We start from the raw sequence: 17,405 nt of genomic DNA on the forward strand, positions 1-17,405 counted from the left end.
TAAATCAGGCAGACCCAACTTCCTAGCCCTCTCTTCCTTACGGTCTGGGCCACCTCTCGGGTTCTGAATTCCCGGCTCAGATCATCGATTCCCGGAGAAAAGGAAGGGAGCGAAGTAGTGTTGTGAAGGGCACTAGGACCCGGAGGGAAATGCTGGCAGTGGAAGCTTCGCTCCTCCCCGCCCCCTCAGGCCCTACCCCGCTACACGTTGGGGGCGGGGTTCTCACGGCCCCGGGGAAGGAGGAGCAGGAGAGGGCGGCGCCTCGTGCGCGTGCGGCCGCTCGGGCTCCGCGGGCTGGCGGCTAGAGGCGGAGCTTGCTGGCCTCTAGCTGCGGGGCGGAGGCAGAGGCGGAGGCGGAGGAGGAGGAGGAGGGGGTGTCGGCCGCTCGGGCTGTGGGTCCCCGGGGTGCGGCGAGTGGGTGGTGCCGGAGCTGCCTGGACAGGCCGGGCATTAGGGCCCCGGCGGAGCTCGCTCCCCAGGCCGCGCTGGGCGGGGTGCGAGGCGGGCTGGAGCGGGCCCCGGAGGCAGCGGCTGCGCCCTGAGCTGGGGAGGAGCCGGAGCCCGAGCCGGAGCTGGAGCTGGAGCCGGAGCCGGAGCCGGAGCCGGGGGCGGGGGCCTTGGCCAGGGTGCCGGAGCGCCGGGGTCAGACGGTTGGTGGACTCGGTCTGTGGATCGCTCTGCCAGTCCTTCAGCTAGGCAGCCGGGCTGGGGCTGTTGGGCAGCCGGCAGTGAGGGCGGCGGCCCCGCTGCCCCGCTCCTCCTCCCCCGCGCCCGGTGCTGGGAGCCCGGCGCCGCCGCCGCCGCTGCCGCTGTGATTGGGTGGAAGATGGCGCTGGGCGGATGGAAATCCTAATGACAGTCTCCAAATTTGCTTCCATCTGTACCATGGTAGGTGGGAGACGCGTCGGGAGCGGGCGTCCCGGGGGAGCCCCTGACCTTCCCCCGCCCGCGGCCGCCCGGGACACCGCGGGGCCTAGGGCGGCCCCGGGGCTGCAGGAGCCGGGCGGCCGGGGCCGGGCGGCGCGAGCGGGAGGAGGAGGAGGAGGGCGAGGGCGGGTTACGGGATCCCCAGGAAAGGAGACGAGAGCCGAGGCGCCGTTAGAGGAGGCTCCGGCGGGCATGGAGGTCTTGGACACTGGGGCGGCGGGAGCCATTAGAGGCCTCCCTGGACCGGCCGGTGTGTGCGTGTGCGTGTGTGTGTGTGCATGCGTGTGTGTGTAAGAGATAGTGGAGGATCCCCTCAGCCCATGTGTGTCTGTATGTGCGTGTAAATAAGGTATTGGAGGCTTTCCCCTTACCATGTGGGCGTGAGCATTGGAAGTTTTCTCCCCCTAGCCCCCAGTGTGTGTGTGTGTGTGTGTGTGTGTGTGTTTATTTACGTGTCTAAGTTATTGTATGTGACTTTGGAGACGTGTGTTTGTAAGCTATTGGAGGTTTTCCCTTTCGCGTGTGTGTGTGAGCGATTGTACTTTTATTCCCTCTGCTAGTGTGAATGAGCGATTGAGGAGGCTCCACTTATCAACGTGCGTGTGCGTGTGTAAGTTAATTGGAAGTCTTCCCTTCGTCAAGCTAGTGGGAGAGTTTGGAGGGGTGTGTGTAAGTTATAGGAGGTCTCAGCTTGCTTGTGTGAACGTGTGTAAGTTATTGGAGGTCTATTCAGCATGCGTATGTGAGAGTTTGGAGGCGTGTGTGTACGTGTGTAGGTTATTGGAGGTCTTCTTAGCATGCATGTGTGAGAGTTTGATGGCGTGTGTTTGTAGGCTATTCCCTTCAGCTTTCCCTTCAGCGTGTGTGAGAGAGATTGGACTCTTATTCCCTTGGCGAGTGTGTGAGAGCAATTAGGAGATCCCTCCATCAGAGTGTGTTCGTGTGTGTACTACACGCTTGTGCACACACAAGATATGGGAGGCAAGATATTGCAGGCTTTCTCCTCAGCCTATGTGTGCATAAGAGATTGGAGGTTCTCTTCCCAATGTGTGTTATTTAAGGCTTGTGCATATGAGGGTTGAGATAGTGGAAGCTTCCCTATTAGCATGTGTTACTGGAAGGTCTTCCCCCTATGTATGTAAGGGGAGACTGGAAATTTCCCCTCTGTGGTGTGTGTGTGTGTGTGTGTGGATATTAAAGGGTCTTCTTGAATTAAAAGGTCGTCTTGAATTGTGAGGGTGATTGGAAAATTGTGGATCATTTCTGGGGTGAAACTTCTATAATTCATTCCCTGGAGAAGTGAGTTTGATGGGATTAGGCCACTTTTGGAAGAAGATTTGTGAGGTTTGAGGGAAGAGGAGACTCAAGTAGGGGAAATGAATATGAATAGAGTTCAAGGGAAACAAATTAGAAATCTTCAGTTTTGCCTGATTGTGGAGGACTGTCTTCTTAGGCAGGGTCTAAATGTGTTGATAGGAAATTTATTGCTCCCTGTGGAGGAGATGGATGGGATTGGGTAGATATTTTTTTGCTTCATGCCTCTTGAAGGATCCTCCAACTTATTACTGTTGTGGGTTGAAAGGATGTGCTGGTTTGTTTAAATGTAAAAATTTGGAAATGAGTGTTAGTGAATAATTTTTCTTTATTTTATATTTTTAATTTGCTGGGGAGTTCTAATGAACTGCCTGCTCCCTTTTCCAAACAAAAGGAGACAATGTGTTCAGGTGGTGGCTTAGTCTTTTAAAATGCAAGTTACTTTTAAAAGCTTCATTGATACTTAAAACATATTTACTGGAATATAACCAATTCATCAGTATTTATTTAGTTCAAAGTATCTCTGTCCAGAGACTGATGGGAATGGGATATTTGTGTCTGTATATTCTGTGATAACCTTAAAAAAAAAACACCTTTTCTTTTCACAACAGAAATGTATCATCAGTGTCTCTGTTCAGAACCTGCTACTCTTAAGTCAACTTTTTTTTTCCCTTTAAGTCAACATTTATTAAGTACCTCCTGTGTGCCAGGACTGGGACTGGCTCTGGGGATACAAAGGCAAAACTAAACAAAACAACCTGTGTCCTCAGGGAGCTTACTACATTCTGTGGGGGAATTAATATCTTGACTTGTATGAGTAAATGGAGAATATTTACAGAATAATTTGGAGGTGGGGAATGGTGGGGGGAGGGAGGATAGATATGAAAGGCCTTACCTATGAAGGAAGCACTTAAGCTTGGGGTTCAATTTATGTCAAGGGACATGGAGACTGGAGATGGGATGTTCTTTATGGGAAACTACAAGTGGACCAATTTGGTGAGTACATAAAGGAAAATAATATAAAGTAAGCCTGGAAAGGTAGGTTGGAACTAGATTATGAAGAATTTTAAAAGCCTGAGGAATTCCTGTTTGTTCATAAATGCAACCACAACTTCTTAGGCAGGGGAATGATGGTCAGACCAATGTTTAAGTTTTTTATAGGATGGTTAAAAGAGGGGAGGGAATGAATGCAGGGAAACTAATTAAGAGGCTATTAGTCCTTCAGAAAGGTGATAAAAAGGTGATAAAGGCCTGAGACTGGTGGTGGCCATGTGAGTAAAGAGAAGGGAATGGCTCCTGGATCCCTTGTGCAGGTAGAAAAGATTTTTCAACTGATTGGACAGGAGAGGTACTGGAGAATTGTTTAGGGTGACACAGATTACAAAGCTGAGAGACTAGAACAGTCGTGTTTTTGACAGAATTTGGAAATAATGGATTTGTAGAGAAAAATGTGTTCTGTTTTGGATATGTTGATTTTGTGATACTTATGGAAATATACAGTAGGCAGCAATGAGAGCTGACATGCTAGGGTTGGATATATAGATCTCGAAATAATCTGCTTAAGCTTTAAAGACCTTGTTTGTTTTGTACATACTTTGAAGTACAACAGTGGGCAGCATCATAGGGGGCAACAGTTATGATTCTAGATCATGTGCATGGGAAAAAGTTGTCCTTTGAAAAATACATGAACCCAATTTAGTGTCATAGATTTTGAAATTTTTATTCCTTTCTTCTCATCAACCCCCTGAAAGATCACAAGTAAGATACTAAGGAAGGACTTCTAATTGTCAGAAGGGAGGTTGTGGTGGTCACTTTTCATTTGTATAGTATCTTCAAGGAATAAAAGATCAGAGCATGAAAAGCACTTAAATCAGATGGCACTCTAATAGTGTGCTAAGGAGTAACCCTTGAGGAAGAGAATGGGAAGAGCTAAAAGAGATCAGCAAATGGTTACGTGAAACAGTATATATGGGATTAAGGAAAATGTGTAACTCATCCAAATAGTGATTATTTTTCAAATGTTGCTGTTTTTAATGGGATTTAGGGAAGCCTATGGAGATGTCTTTCTTTATAAAGAGCTAAATGTGACTTGGACCTAGGTGGACATGGGTCTTAACCTACTTTTTGCACTTATTAGCTTTATGACTAAAAGTAAGTCACCTACCCGCTGAAACTCAGTTTCTTCATCTGTAAAATGGGGATGATATCTGTAGTAACTACCTCAGAGTTATTGTGCGGTTCAATTGTTATATAAAGCATCTTACAAATTTTAAACTGCTATGTTATTATTAATAATAATAATAATAAATGTAAGTTATTCACATTTACTTTCTATGTCTCCTTTAGGCTAATCATTTGGAGATATAGTAGTGTTTTTTAAAATCAGCTCCATTTCAGAATGAACACATAATTTATACATTTTTTTAAAAAGTAAGTACTTCATTAGATTTGCCAACAAGGCAGTTCAAATAGAAGATGATATTAGAGAGGCCGAGGCTGCAAGAAGCATCATGATATAATCCAGGTAACTTTCCAGGGCAAGGGGTGGGAATATGTAAACTATTTAATTTTGCCTTTTAGATAATAGACAACTTTTGAATGAATGAAAAATACACCTTGTTTGCTTTCTTGAAGTGTCTGCAAAACTATAGGCCAGTGAGCTTGACTTGATGTCTAAGAAAATTCTAGAACTTCTAGAAATATTATCAAACATCTAGAAAAGAAAGCCATGATTTTAGTGAGCTAGCATGTCTTCAAGAACAGGTCATGCCATACTAACTTCATTTCCTTTTCTAACATGGTTCCTAATTGATATATGAAAGGAATGCTGTATATATAATTTACTAATACTTTAGCAAATATTTTTATAATGTATCTCATGTAATTCTTGTGGAGATGATAGACTAGATAATAATACATTTAGATGGATTTAGAACTTTGTTCCTGGCCAAATTCATTGTCAGCTTGGTGGGAAGTTTCCCAGGGAGTGTCCCAAGGATCTGTGCTTGACCCTTTTTTTTTTTTTTTCTAAACATGAAGTTGGGTAAAGGTATAGATGATATGCCCATTATATCTGCAGGTGACACCAAACTGGGAAAGATGGCTACCACACTAGATGACAGAATGAAGATCAAAAATGGTCTTGACAGGTCTAGAATTTTGGGCTGAATTTAGTAAGATGAAATTCATTAGGGATAAATGTGAAGTCTTATATTAGGATTAAAAAAATAACTTGACAAGTATAGGGTGGGGGAAGCATGATGAGATTAGTTAATTTTAAATGGACAGGGGGCTGATATTAGTGGATTACATGTTTAATAAGAGGCAGCCAGTGTGATGTGGCAGTCAAAAATGTTAATATGCTCTTGGAATGTATTAAAAGAGGTAAAACTTAAAGGAATAAAGAGGTGATAGTCCCATCACACCCTGCTTTGGGCAGATCTTATTTAGACTATTGTGTTCAGTTCTGGGCACCACAATTTCAAAGGATATGGATAAGCTGGAGGGGGAAACCAAGATGCTTAAGGACCTTGAATCTATGTTACAGTGAGGATCACTTGAAACAACTTGGATATGTTTAGCTTGGGGAAAACAGAGAGGAAACAAGATAGCTGTTTTTAAGCTCTCATTTCAAAGAGGGCTTATACTTGTTTTGTTGGGTCCCAGAGGCTGTTGAACCAGTAACTATATATGGAAGTTGCAAAGAGGCAAATGTGATCTTAATATTAAGAAGAAACTGTTCATTAGTAGAATGGGAGGCTGTGTGTTGTTTTTCTTTTTTTGAGGAGAGGGTTGTGGGGTGTCTTCAAGCAGAAGTAGTGTGACTGCTTGACAGCTATCTTATCATGGAAATTTGTTTTGAGTAGTAGATTGGAATGGATGGCTGCAATGTGGCTGCAGAAGTCCCAACTCTCAGATTCTGTGATTTTCTGAATGACTGTCTAATTCTGGCCACACACTTTCAGATTTGTGTCCTTTGTTGCAAGGAGTGCTAGACAAGGATATGTGAATGACCTAGTGTATCATTACCATCAGGGGGAAAACAACACCACAATCCATGTCTTGCCAAGGGAGGAATAATATTTTCATTTGCATGTACAAGGCCATTATGTTAAATGAAAGTATTTAGCAAGATTTTTAGTTTTTTTCCACAGTATTGCTGATACCTACCTCTTCAACTTTATTTTATACTGTTTGCCTAAATGTTCCAAACTGGACTTCTCACTATTACTTAGACTTTTTTCTTACCATATGTTTGCTTGTACCTGGAATGCACACCCTTTAATTTCCCCAACTTTTCAACTACTGAAATTTTACCTATCTTTCAAGGTACATTTCAGGTGCCACAGTCTACATTGGGCCTTCTCTGAGATATAAGTAGAAAGAGAGGTGAACTAGAGTCCCAGAACCTGAATTAAAATCCCAGCTCTGCTTCTTACTACCATTGTCATTATGGGAAAGTTTCTTAACCCCTCCCCAAGTTTCTCATTCTCAGGTTTGCTCATTTCTAAAATGAGGGGGCTGAATTATAAGGTCCCTTTCATTTCTAGATCTATGATCACTTATCCCCATGGACTCTTAATAGAACACCGTGGTTATAGTTCTGCTAAATTTGTATAATAACTTTTTATATACATGTTCTGTGTTCTCTACTAGATTATACATTCTTTGTAGGGGTGTTTGTTGAATTGCAATAATCAATTAAGAATTTATTACATGTCTTCTATGTGTCAAGCACTGTTCTAGGCCTTACAAATACAAAAATGAGACCTTTGAATTGTAGCTCAAGAGCTTACGTTCTGTTAGGGGATGCAACATGTTCACACAGTAGTATTTACTGGAGGAGTTAGGCAGGAAAGACCTCTTAAAGGAGGTGGCACTTAGGTTTAGGGACTCAAAAGTCAGATAGGAGGGAGATCATTTCAAGTCTGGTGGACAACCTGTGTAAAATTCATGAAGGAATGCCATGTATTGTATTGCATCAACAAGAAATAGTCTGCAATGTGGAGTAAGTGATGGGGAATAATGTATAATCAACTTGGAAAGAGCGATTAGATCCAAATTCTGAAAGGCTTTAAATGCCAAATAGAATTTGTATTATAATTATTATTATTATTTTTTTTTGGTGAGGCAATTGGGGTTAAGTGACTTGCCCAGGGTCACACAGCTAGTAAGTGTTAAGTGTCTGAGACCGGATTTGAACTCAGGTACTCCTGACTCCAGGGCCGGTGCTCTATCCACTGCGCCACCTAGCTGCCCCGTATTATAACATTTTATCCCAATCACCATAAAGCTTTTAGTTATACTCCAGAAGAATCAGAATTATAGAGTTGGAAAAGATCTTAGGGGTCATTTAGTCTAATCACCAAAAGTATGAATTGTGTCAAGAATGTCCCTAACAGATGTTCATCAACCTCTCTCCTGGAAGACTCCCACTGACAGGGAACTTAACTGTTTACAGCAAGCCCATTTCATTGGGCAGCTTTAATTGTTAGGAAGTTTTGCCATGGTGTTGAGTTGGAATCTTCCACCCTATGGACTTTTCCCATTTTATTTCCCTTTAGGGTCAAGCAGAATGAGTTTACTGTGGTTCTCCCCCCCTTCCCCCCAACCTCTCCCCCTCCCCCCCAACCCCTTCAGATATGTGAACACCAGGCTAATCATCTTTGGTTCTTAAAATTTCAATTTGACATAGTTTGGGGTTTTCTCACTCTCCTTTTCAACTTGTTAATATGTGTCTAAAATGTGATACTCAGAATTGGACACAATAGTCCAGAGTGATTAAAGTAAAGGTCAGAGTACTGTGGGACTATCACTTCCTTTGTTTTGGATACTGTGCTTTCATTAATAGACTATTATAATAGCTTCCTAATTGCTCTCCCTTCCTGAAGTCTTTCCCTCTCCAGTGTGCCACATATATTCCATAGTGATTTTCCTAAAGTATATATGTCTTTCTTTTACTTGAACAACTCTAGTGGCTTCCTGTTGCTTTTAGTATCAAATAAATTCTTCTGTTTGACATTTAAAGTTCTTAACAACCTGGCCCCTATGTTTCCAGCCTCATCATACATTACTCTCCTCTCTTCATGTTTTTGTTCAGCTAAACTGACTGTTGCTTGCAACTGATTGTTCATTTTCCATTTGCATGCCTTTGTACTGGCTATCATCCATTCTTGTAATGTACTACTTTTTCACCTTTGCCTCTTAGAACCCCTTGTGTGTTTCAAAACAGCTCAAGTGCGCTACATACATGAAACCTTTCCTGATCTCCACTTGCATTTATTTTGTACATGCATGATATCTATGCAACACACACATACACATGTACATATATACACATGTGTGTATACACACATGTATATGTGTTGTTTTCCATAGTAAAATGTAAGCTACTCAAGGTCAAATCCAGTTTTACTTTTGTTTTTGTCAATCTTGGCTTCTAGCACAGTGCCTGGAAAGTATTAAGTAATTAATAATTGCTTGTTGATTTATGGCATCCTAAAATTATACTAGTTTTTTTGGCTTATGTTGTTAATGCACTTGTAGTCCACCAAAATCCCTAGGTTTTTTTGAACTGATTACTTTCTAATCATATTGTTTCTGTTACATACTTGAGTACTTAATCCTTAAATTTATCCTCTTTGATAGGTTCTGTATGCTCTTCTTTCCTGTTAAAAGAATTTTTTGGATCCTGATTTTGTTTTCTAATGTAATAGCTATTCCTTCTAATTCTTGTAATTTGTAAATGTGATAGGCATACAAAGTTATCTGTGTTTTCAGGCCATTGATCAAAATGTTCAACAGAATAGATAATGATGGTGTGCATGGCATAAAGATTTCCATCCATTCTGACTTTAAGTGATCATAGCTACTTACTGGGCTAGGTTGGTCAGTTCTGAACTCATTTGGTTTTCATCTTGTCCTAAGGTTGTCATTAGAAATCGTCAAATGCCTTGCAGAAATCCACATGTAATTATTTGTAGTATTATCCTGGTTTCCTAGTCTTAGTAATTTTGTAAAAAAGAAAATGATCTTTTTATGATGTTCCAGGCAGTGCTAGGCATTGGGAATAAAAAGATAAAAATGAAAAAGTCCCTATCTTTAAGAAGCTCATAATAGATTACCCTATCCTTAAAGTATGACCTTATTGACAGATATGTGCATTTTATTTATTTTTACCTTTTAGAAGTACAAAATGTAGATAAAATGCTGAACTTGAAGCCACCAAGACCTGGATTTGAGTAAGTCCTCAGAATAGCTATGTGACCCTGGGCAAGTCACTTACCCTATTTCCTCATTTGTAAAATGGGGATAATATAGCACCTACTGTATTGTATCAAATGAGATAACTACAAGATAAAGTGCTTTGCACAGGTTAAAGCACTACATAAATGTTATCTATTATTAACTGCAATTACTATTTTTGAGAATAGAACATTTCTGGACAAAAGGGAATTGCTACACAAAAGAAAACAATTCCAGCTCATATTCCCAGTGATTATAGTCACATTCTCCTTCTCCACAGAGTTGTAGAATTCTTAAAGGGAAGGCAATGGCAAAGTTTTTTCACTGCTGGAGTGAGGGGTGGAAATATTCACGAATGCAGTGCCTATATCTTTGCTGGGAAGTTAGCACAGTTCTGCAGTACTTCTATCTCTCTTTGCACTCTAGCTAGCAAGAAAGCCAAAGTATGTTACTAGAGCTATTTGCAGGCCAGATACAGTATTGCTGTCTCTAACCCTCCCTCCCCCACCCACCTCCTGTGCTTTTTACCGATTTCCAATCAGACACTACCCGTGGGCAGGATAACCCTACTGGAAAGGCAAGTATTTGTCTTGTCCTTTTCAAATGACAAGGCTGCCTTGGGGCAAATGTTGCTTTTTAAGATTTTAGAAATTTTTTAGTAATGCCTTTTGAACATAATAATCATTTGGATGTAACTTTTCCTTTCCCCCTCAAACCTTCTCTTGTAGACAAGGGAAGGGAACAAACATTTATTAAGCACCTTACTCCATGCTAGGCATTGTGCTTAAAGTATTTTACAAATATTATTTCATTTGATCCTAACAATTCTAGGAGGTAGGTGCTATCATTATTTCCATTTTACAGTTGAGGAAACTGAAGCAGACTGCCGTTAAGTGACTTGCCCCAGGGTCACAAAGCTAATAAGTGTCTGAGGCCAAATTTGAACTCGTATCTTCCTGACCCCAGGCCCAGGATTCTATCTACTGGACCACTTACCTGCCTTGTAACAAAAACAGTTAAGCAAAAACAGCTGACACATGGCATGCATCTTATAGTGCATGTAGCATTCCAAAGAAAGGAGAGGAGGCAAATTTTCTCTTCTCTGGGGTCAAGGTTTTTTTTCTTTCTTTTTTGTTCGTTTTGTATATTTTTCTTGTTACTGCTCAGTTCACTCTATACTAATTCATATAACCTTTACTATGTTTCTCTGAAATCTTTGTATATGTTGTTTCTTATAGTGCAGTAATGCTTCATTATATTTCTTCCTATACTGTACTCTGTTCAGATTTTGTCCAACTGATGGTCATCTACTTTCTTTCTTTTTTTTTTAAACTATCACAAAATGTATTGCTATGAATATTTTGGTGTAGATGGGACCTTTTTGTGTGTTTCTGACTTTGTTGGGTGTACTACATTTAGTACTGGCAACTCTTTGTCAAAGGGTATGAGCAGTTAAGGGACTTTTCTTTCATAGTTCTACATTGTTTTCTTAAATGTTTTGATTAATTTGCAGATATACTAAAATATTAGTGTACCTGACCTTTCATGTTTTCTCCAACATTATTTCCATATTTTTTCATTTATGCCAATTTGCTGGTTGTTCAGTTTAAAGTCGACCTTTAGGGTTGTTTTAATCTGGATTTCTCTTATTAATGATTTGGAGCAGTTTTTCATATGGTTGTTGACAGTTTGCAATTTTTCTTTGAAAACTGCCTTTCATGATGTACCTTAATGTCTGTGAGATTTAAAATTGGATATTAGATCATATTTTGATTAGAATGTAAGCATCTTGAGGGCAGAGACTATTTAGTTTTCATTTTATAATTCAGTGCCTAACATAGTGAATGAAATATAGTTGATGCTTAGCAAATAGTTATTGAGTTTAATTCATGTTCTTTGACTTTATTGGAGAATGGCTTTTGGTCTTTATTATTTGTTAGTTGCCTTTCTTGATCATCATATTCTTATCAGAAGGCTCTGTTTTTATGAATTCACTCTAGCTTGTAGTGGTCAACATTTTTCCTCTCTAATTATTCACAAGCTATTGCTTTAACCATTCTATAATTTTACCAGAAAATTTATGTCAGGCTTATTGGCTTACAGTTTAAATTATCTATTTCATTCTCCCCCTTTGAAATTCAGGTAATCTTTTGCCTTGCCTATTTACTACTGTTCCAATGAGATTATAGTAGTAGTGACCTTCATAAGTGTTTGAGTAAGTACTCTTTGTAGTTTACCACTTCTATGCTGATCATTTTTTGGGGGGTGGGGGAGTGGGGGGGGTGGGGCAATGAGGATTAAGTGATTTGCCCAGGGTCTCACAGCCAGTAAGTATCAAATGTCTGAGGTTGGATGTGAACTCAGGTCCTCCTCAATACAGGGTCGGTGCTTTAACCACTGCACCACCTAGCTGCCCCTATGCTGATCATTCTAACTTTATCTTTCCTGCCGGTTTCTTTGCTGACCTCCAACTTATCATCTCCTTTTACACATCTTGAGCTAGATGGCCAGTAAAGATCTTAAACTCAATATGGGCCAAAACAGAACTCATTATCTTTTTCCCTATTGTGGAAGGCAACACCATGCTCCTATTCTTCTGAGGCTTGAAACCTAGGAGTCATCCTGGACTTCTCGCTATCTCTCACATCCCCTCTCCCAATCTGTTCCCAGGGCAAGCTGATTTCACTTTTGCAACATCTCTTGAATATGATGCCCCCATCTTTCCTCTGACATCACCAGTACTCTAGTGCAGGCTTTTATCTCCTTATGTCTTGATTACTGCAATAGCCTACTGGTGGGTCTATCTGCCTCAAGTCTCATCCTATCATGTCACCACCCTCCCCAATTAACTCCAGTGTCTTCTTGCCTCCAGAAACAAATACAAAATGTTCTGTTAGGCATTCAAAGCTCTTAGTAACCTAGCCCCTTCCTATCTCTCTAATCTTCTTATACCTTACTCCTTACTTCTCAACATGTATATTCTTTGATCTAGTGACACTGACTTCCTGCCTGTTCCACAAACAAGATAACCCATCTCTTGGCTCCAAGCCTTTTCATTTTCTATAATTGTTTTTTACTTCATGCCTGGAATGTTCTCTCTCTTCATTTTCCACTGATCTTACTGGCTTCAAGTCTCAACTAAAATCCCACACTCTATAAGAAGCTTTCTCTAACTCCTCTTAATTCCAGTACTTTCCCTCTTTTAGTTATTTCCTATTTATCCTGTGTATATCTTGCTTTGTATATATTTGTTTGAATGTTGTCTCCCTCATTAGATTGTGAGTTCTTGGAGGGCAGGGATAGTCTTTTGTCACTTTTTGTATCCCCAGCATCTAGCACATTGTCTGGCATATAGTAGGAGCTTAATAAATGTTTATTGATTGATTGTATTAGAAAGCAAACACTTCTGATATATATGACAATTTAGCAAATTGTTATAGAAGCTATATCCTTTGGAATCACAGAATTTTAAGTTGAAAGAGGTCTTAGTGACCATGTAGCTCCTACCCCAAAAGAATGCCCACTACAGTACCCTTGACAAGTGGCCATCCATCCAGACTTTAGGAAGCTTTTCCTGACCTCAAGCTGAATTGGCATTTTTGCATCTTCCACTTATTGCTTCTGGTTCTGCCATCTAGGGTCCAGCAAAACAAGTTTAATCCCTTTTCCACAAAGACAGCCTGTTAGGTACTTGACAGCTATTGTGTCTCTTCTCCCTTTCTTCTCTCTTCCAACCACCTGCCCAGTCTTCTCTTTTATAGGCTAAATACCCCTACCTTCCTTCATCTGTTTTCTCATATTGACTAAAAATCCTTCATCTCCCTCCTTTCTTCCCTCTAACTTTTCAGTGTAATTTCTTTTTTTTTTTGATGAGGCAATTGGGGTTAAGTGACTTGCCCAGGGTCACATAGCTAGTAAGTGTTAAGTGTCTGAGGCTGGATTTGAATTCAGGTCCTCCTGAATCCAGGGCCAGTGCTCTATCCACTGCGCCACCTAGCTGCCCCTTCAGTGTAATTTCTAAAATATAATATCTATAGCTGAACATACTCCAATTTTAGTCTGACCAGAGCAATCTCTATCAAGACCATTGTCTTATTCTTGGAAGTGATACCTCTGTTTTAATGCACCCCAAGGTCATATGATATATTTTAACTGCCATATCATACTACTGACTCATATTGAGGTTGTAGTTCAGTAAAACTCCTATATCTTTCTTTAAAAAAAAATTTCTTCATTTCATTTCATTTCATTTTTTTATAAAAGTATTTTATTGTTTTCCAGTTACATGTAGAAATAGGTTTTTTTTAGTGAGGCAATTGGGGTTAAGTGAATTGCCCAGGGTCACACAGCTAGTAAGTGTTAAGTGTCTGAGGTCGGATTTGAACTCAGGTACTCCTGACTCCAGGGCTGGTGTTCTATCCACTGCGCCACCTAGCTGCCCCTAGAAATAGTTTTCAATATTTGTTTTTATAAGATTTCTAGTTTCAAATTTTTCTCCCTTCCCTGTCCCCAAGACAGCAAGCAATCTGATTCTTGTTTCTTTCTGAAGACTGATATCTAGCTATGTCTTCCCCATCTTATATTTGTGAATCATATAAATTTCTTGAGCTCAGTTGTAAAACTTTGCACTTACCCCTGCCGAATTTTGTTTTAGTGAGATTCTGTCCAGTGTTGTCTGTCTTTCAAAATCCATGTAGCCTATATTGGCCATCCTGTGCAGCTCTTGTCCATGTATCCTCATAAATTTGCCATTAGGAGTTCACCCAGATTGCTGGGGTTCTTCTTTTGAGTTTTCCTGACATTGAGACGATACCATTGCAATATTTGGCTTCTTCATTGGTGGAAACATTACTGGAAAAAGAATCTCAACTCAAATATTATTTTACAATCCATGCAAATTTTTTTTATTAATAAAAAACCAAATTATCCCTTTTTTTTCCCCAGTAATAGCCTGAGGGTTTACTCTATGGCATTTAGACTTTCCCAAGAATCCTTTGAGGGTAATATGTTAAATTTACATTGATTGTAAAACACTCAGATTCTTATTAAACTTATCCTATATCAATTGCTGTAATAAAATTTTTGTTGGCACATGATGCAGTTATATGGTCTGTCTTTAGATATCCCATATAAATTTTGCCGTCTTTCTATTGTACATATTGAGAGAAGATTAATTAGAGATCTATGTAGTAGTTTAAGCTTCTTGGAATGAAAATGTTATTTAAATGCTAAGTATTATTATGCCAGAAATATGTGTATTGAACACCTTATTAAAGCAACCCGTAATTGTTGGATGTAATTAAATATAAGAATTAGATATCTATGAAAAATATCTTAAGAAAGAGGACATATAGTCTGATTTTCTTTGGAAAGAAAATGATTGAATCTATGGGTTCTTTTACTAAAAACTGACTAAAGTGGGATTTAGTTTTGCATAATGTTAAATGCTGACAAATGTTTGTGTAAAGTGTAAGATGTGCAAAATAGACCATCTTTGTATGAATTGATATATCTGTGTTTCTCATTTGTATGATTTTTCTTTGTTTTTAATCTATGATGTCTGTTCTTTAATGTTGTGCTTAAAAATACTATATGTAGTATTCCACAAGTTTGAGGATAAACACTGTTAAGAATTTGTAATCCATCCTAGATATGAGAATCCTCCTGTGTTATATATAATCATTAACAAGTGTTTGGTATATAAAGGTTTAAGTTTTATATTTTAGTATATTAAGCTTTTTTTCTTTTTTTGAAAGTTGATGAATCTTGCTTTTTATTTTGGCATTTCATAGTGAGTTTATATGTGGGACTAATTGAGAGTGTTACAGTAAATTTTATTAGCAAAAGTTTTAGTTAACTGGAGAGAACCAAAGATTATTTTTACGTGGAATCCTTTGTCAACAATTTGACCTTAAAATTTTTTTCTTCCATGAAATAACCCTATGAGAAGGAAAATGTTAGTTTGAAACCTCTCAGACAAAATGTGATTGGAGTTGTACACTTTGTTGTCCATGAAATATACCTGTTTTGTTTTTGTTTTTGTTTTTTGTTTTTTGAGGGGCAATGGGGGTTAAGTGACTTGCCCAGTCACACAGCTAGTAAGTGTCAAGTGTCTGAGGTTGGAATTGAACTCAGGTCCTCCTGAATCCATGGCCAGTGCTTTATCCACTGCGCCACCTAGCTGCCCCCTAAATTCAATTTTATTAAAAAATGTGTGGCTAGTTCAACATTAGGAAAACAACTAACATAATTCTAATACTAAGCAAAAATGCCCAGAGCAAAATGATTATATAAATAGGGCAGAAAAAGCCTTCAATGATTCACTTATTCTAAAAGTTCTACGAAGTATAGGCATTTCAACATTACATTTTATCATGTTAGATAAAACATGTCTAATATCTCAAACCAAAAGTTAACTGTTTGCAATTTAAAAAAAAAAAGGAAGCTTTACCAATAAATACAGGAGGAGGAAAAAAGGATGCCTTCTTTCTCCACTGTTATTTGACAGTTTTAGAAATGGTAGAATTTCTAGACATTTCCATTTATAGAACTATGTGATAGCAGTAAGACAAAAAAACCGAAATTAAGGGCATAAACATAGGCCTTTTCAAATGCAAAGAGGAGTTGAATCTCTGTTTGGTAATGTTTCCTTATAAAACTCCAGAAAATCAAGTAAGACACCATTTGAGACAATAGTAAATTAGTAGGATACAAAATAAACTCACAAAAATCAGAACCATTTCCACACAGCAATAACAAAATCCAGAAGGAAATATAAAAAGAGTGGTCTCATTTAAAATTACAAAAATGAATAAAATATCTGAGAAGCAATCCAACAAGGGACACTAAAGGCATATAAATACAATTACAAAATACCCTAAAGGAATAATGAACACTTTAAACAACTGGAGTGATATTCATTGCTCATGATTGGGCCACTAAAATAAAATAAAGATGGTGATATCTATTTTAATTTACAGATGTAGTGCTATACTAAACTATCAAGGAGATTCTTGATAGAATTAGACAAAATAAGAACACAACTCCTTTGGAAAAACAAGTCTAGAAGCTCAAGGGAAATAACAAAACATATTGAAATGAAGAAAAAAATAGCACCTCCATACCCTAGATTATACTTTAAAGTAGTAATTGTCATAAGCATTTGATACTAGTTGAAAAAAACAGAAAAGCAAATCAGTGAACAACACTTGAAAAAGAAGAATCAGAACTTAACTCAAACCTGAATTTGCTAAACCTGAGAACATCAATTACTTGGGGGAGAATTCTCTGCTTAGTAAGAATTGTTGGTAAACTGCAAGTCTGTCAAAATAAGGCTTAAACCATATGCCACAATAAACTAAAAATAAATACTGTGACCTGACTAATAAAAGGAAGAATTAGACCAGGTATCTTTTGCAGGTATGGGTAGGGTGGAGAATCTCCCCCCCCCCCCCCCCCCCCCCCGCAAGGCAATGAGGGTTAAGTGACTTGCCCAGGGTCACACAGCTAGTAAGTATCAAGTGCCAGATTTGAACTCAGGTCCTCCTGAATCCAGGGCCAGGGCTCTATCCACTGTACCATCTAGCTGCCCCTCAAGGGTGGAGAATTCTTAACTAAATAAGGGCTAAGGGGTACCACAAAAAATTTTTTTTAAAATGATATTTTATTTTTTCCCAGTTACATATAAGAACAATTTTTAATAGTCATTAAAAAAAATTTTGAGTTCCAAATTTTCTCCTCGCCCTCCTCCCTCCTCCCCAGACAGTAAGCAATTTGATATAGGTTACACAAAACATTTCCATATTAGACATGTGAAAGAAAACAGACAAAAATAAAATTAAATAAAAACTACAAAAGAAACAAAGAATGTGAAAAATATTATACTTTGATCTACATTCAGACTCCAATTCTTTCTCTGG

At 39.1% G+C, this 17,405-nt stretch overlaps 1 protein-coding gene across 5 annotated transcripts in view; it reads left to right on the plus strand.

Moving 5' to 3' along the window:
* The first annotated feature begins 352 nt into the window (after positions 1-352).
* Positions 353-17,405, plus strand: part of USP12 (ubiquitin specific peptidase 12) — a 114,599-nt gene continuing 97,546 nt past the window's right edge. The window contains exons 1-2 of one of the 5 annotated variants that reach the window (XM_043993241.1): positions 355-888; positions 4,588-4,765. Coding sequence is in view for 2 of the 5 variants with exons in the window: in XM_043993239.1 (XP_043849174.1) it covers positions 841-888 (48 nt within the window). In the remaining 3 variants the exon portion in view is untranslated. Of the gene's footprint in view, positions 889-4,587; positions 4,766-17,405 lie in introns of all 5 variants that reach the window. The other 4 variants (XM_043993240.1, XM_043993239.1, XM_043993238.1 and 1 more) reach the window with 4 other exon arrangements.

Source organism: Dromiciops gliroides, chromosome 3, assembly GCF_019393635.1.
Source record: "Dromiciops gliroides isolate mDroGli1 chromosome 3, mDroGli1.pri, whole genome shotgun sequence".
Taxonomy (NCBI): Eukaryota; Metazoa; Chordata; class Mammalia; order Microbiotheria; family Microbiotheriidae; genus Dromiciops; species Dromiciops gliroides.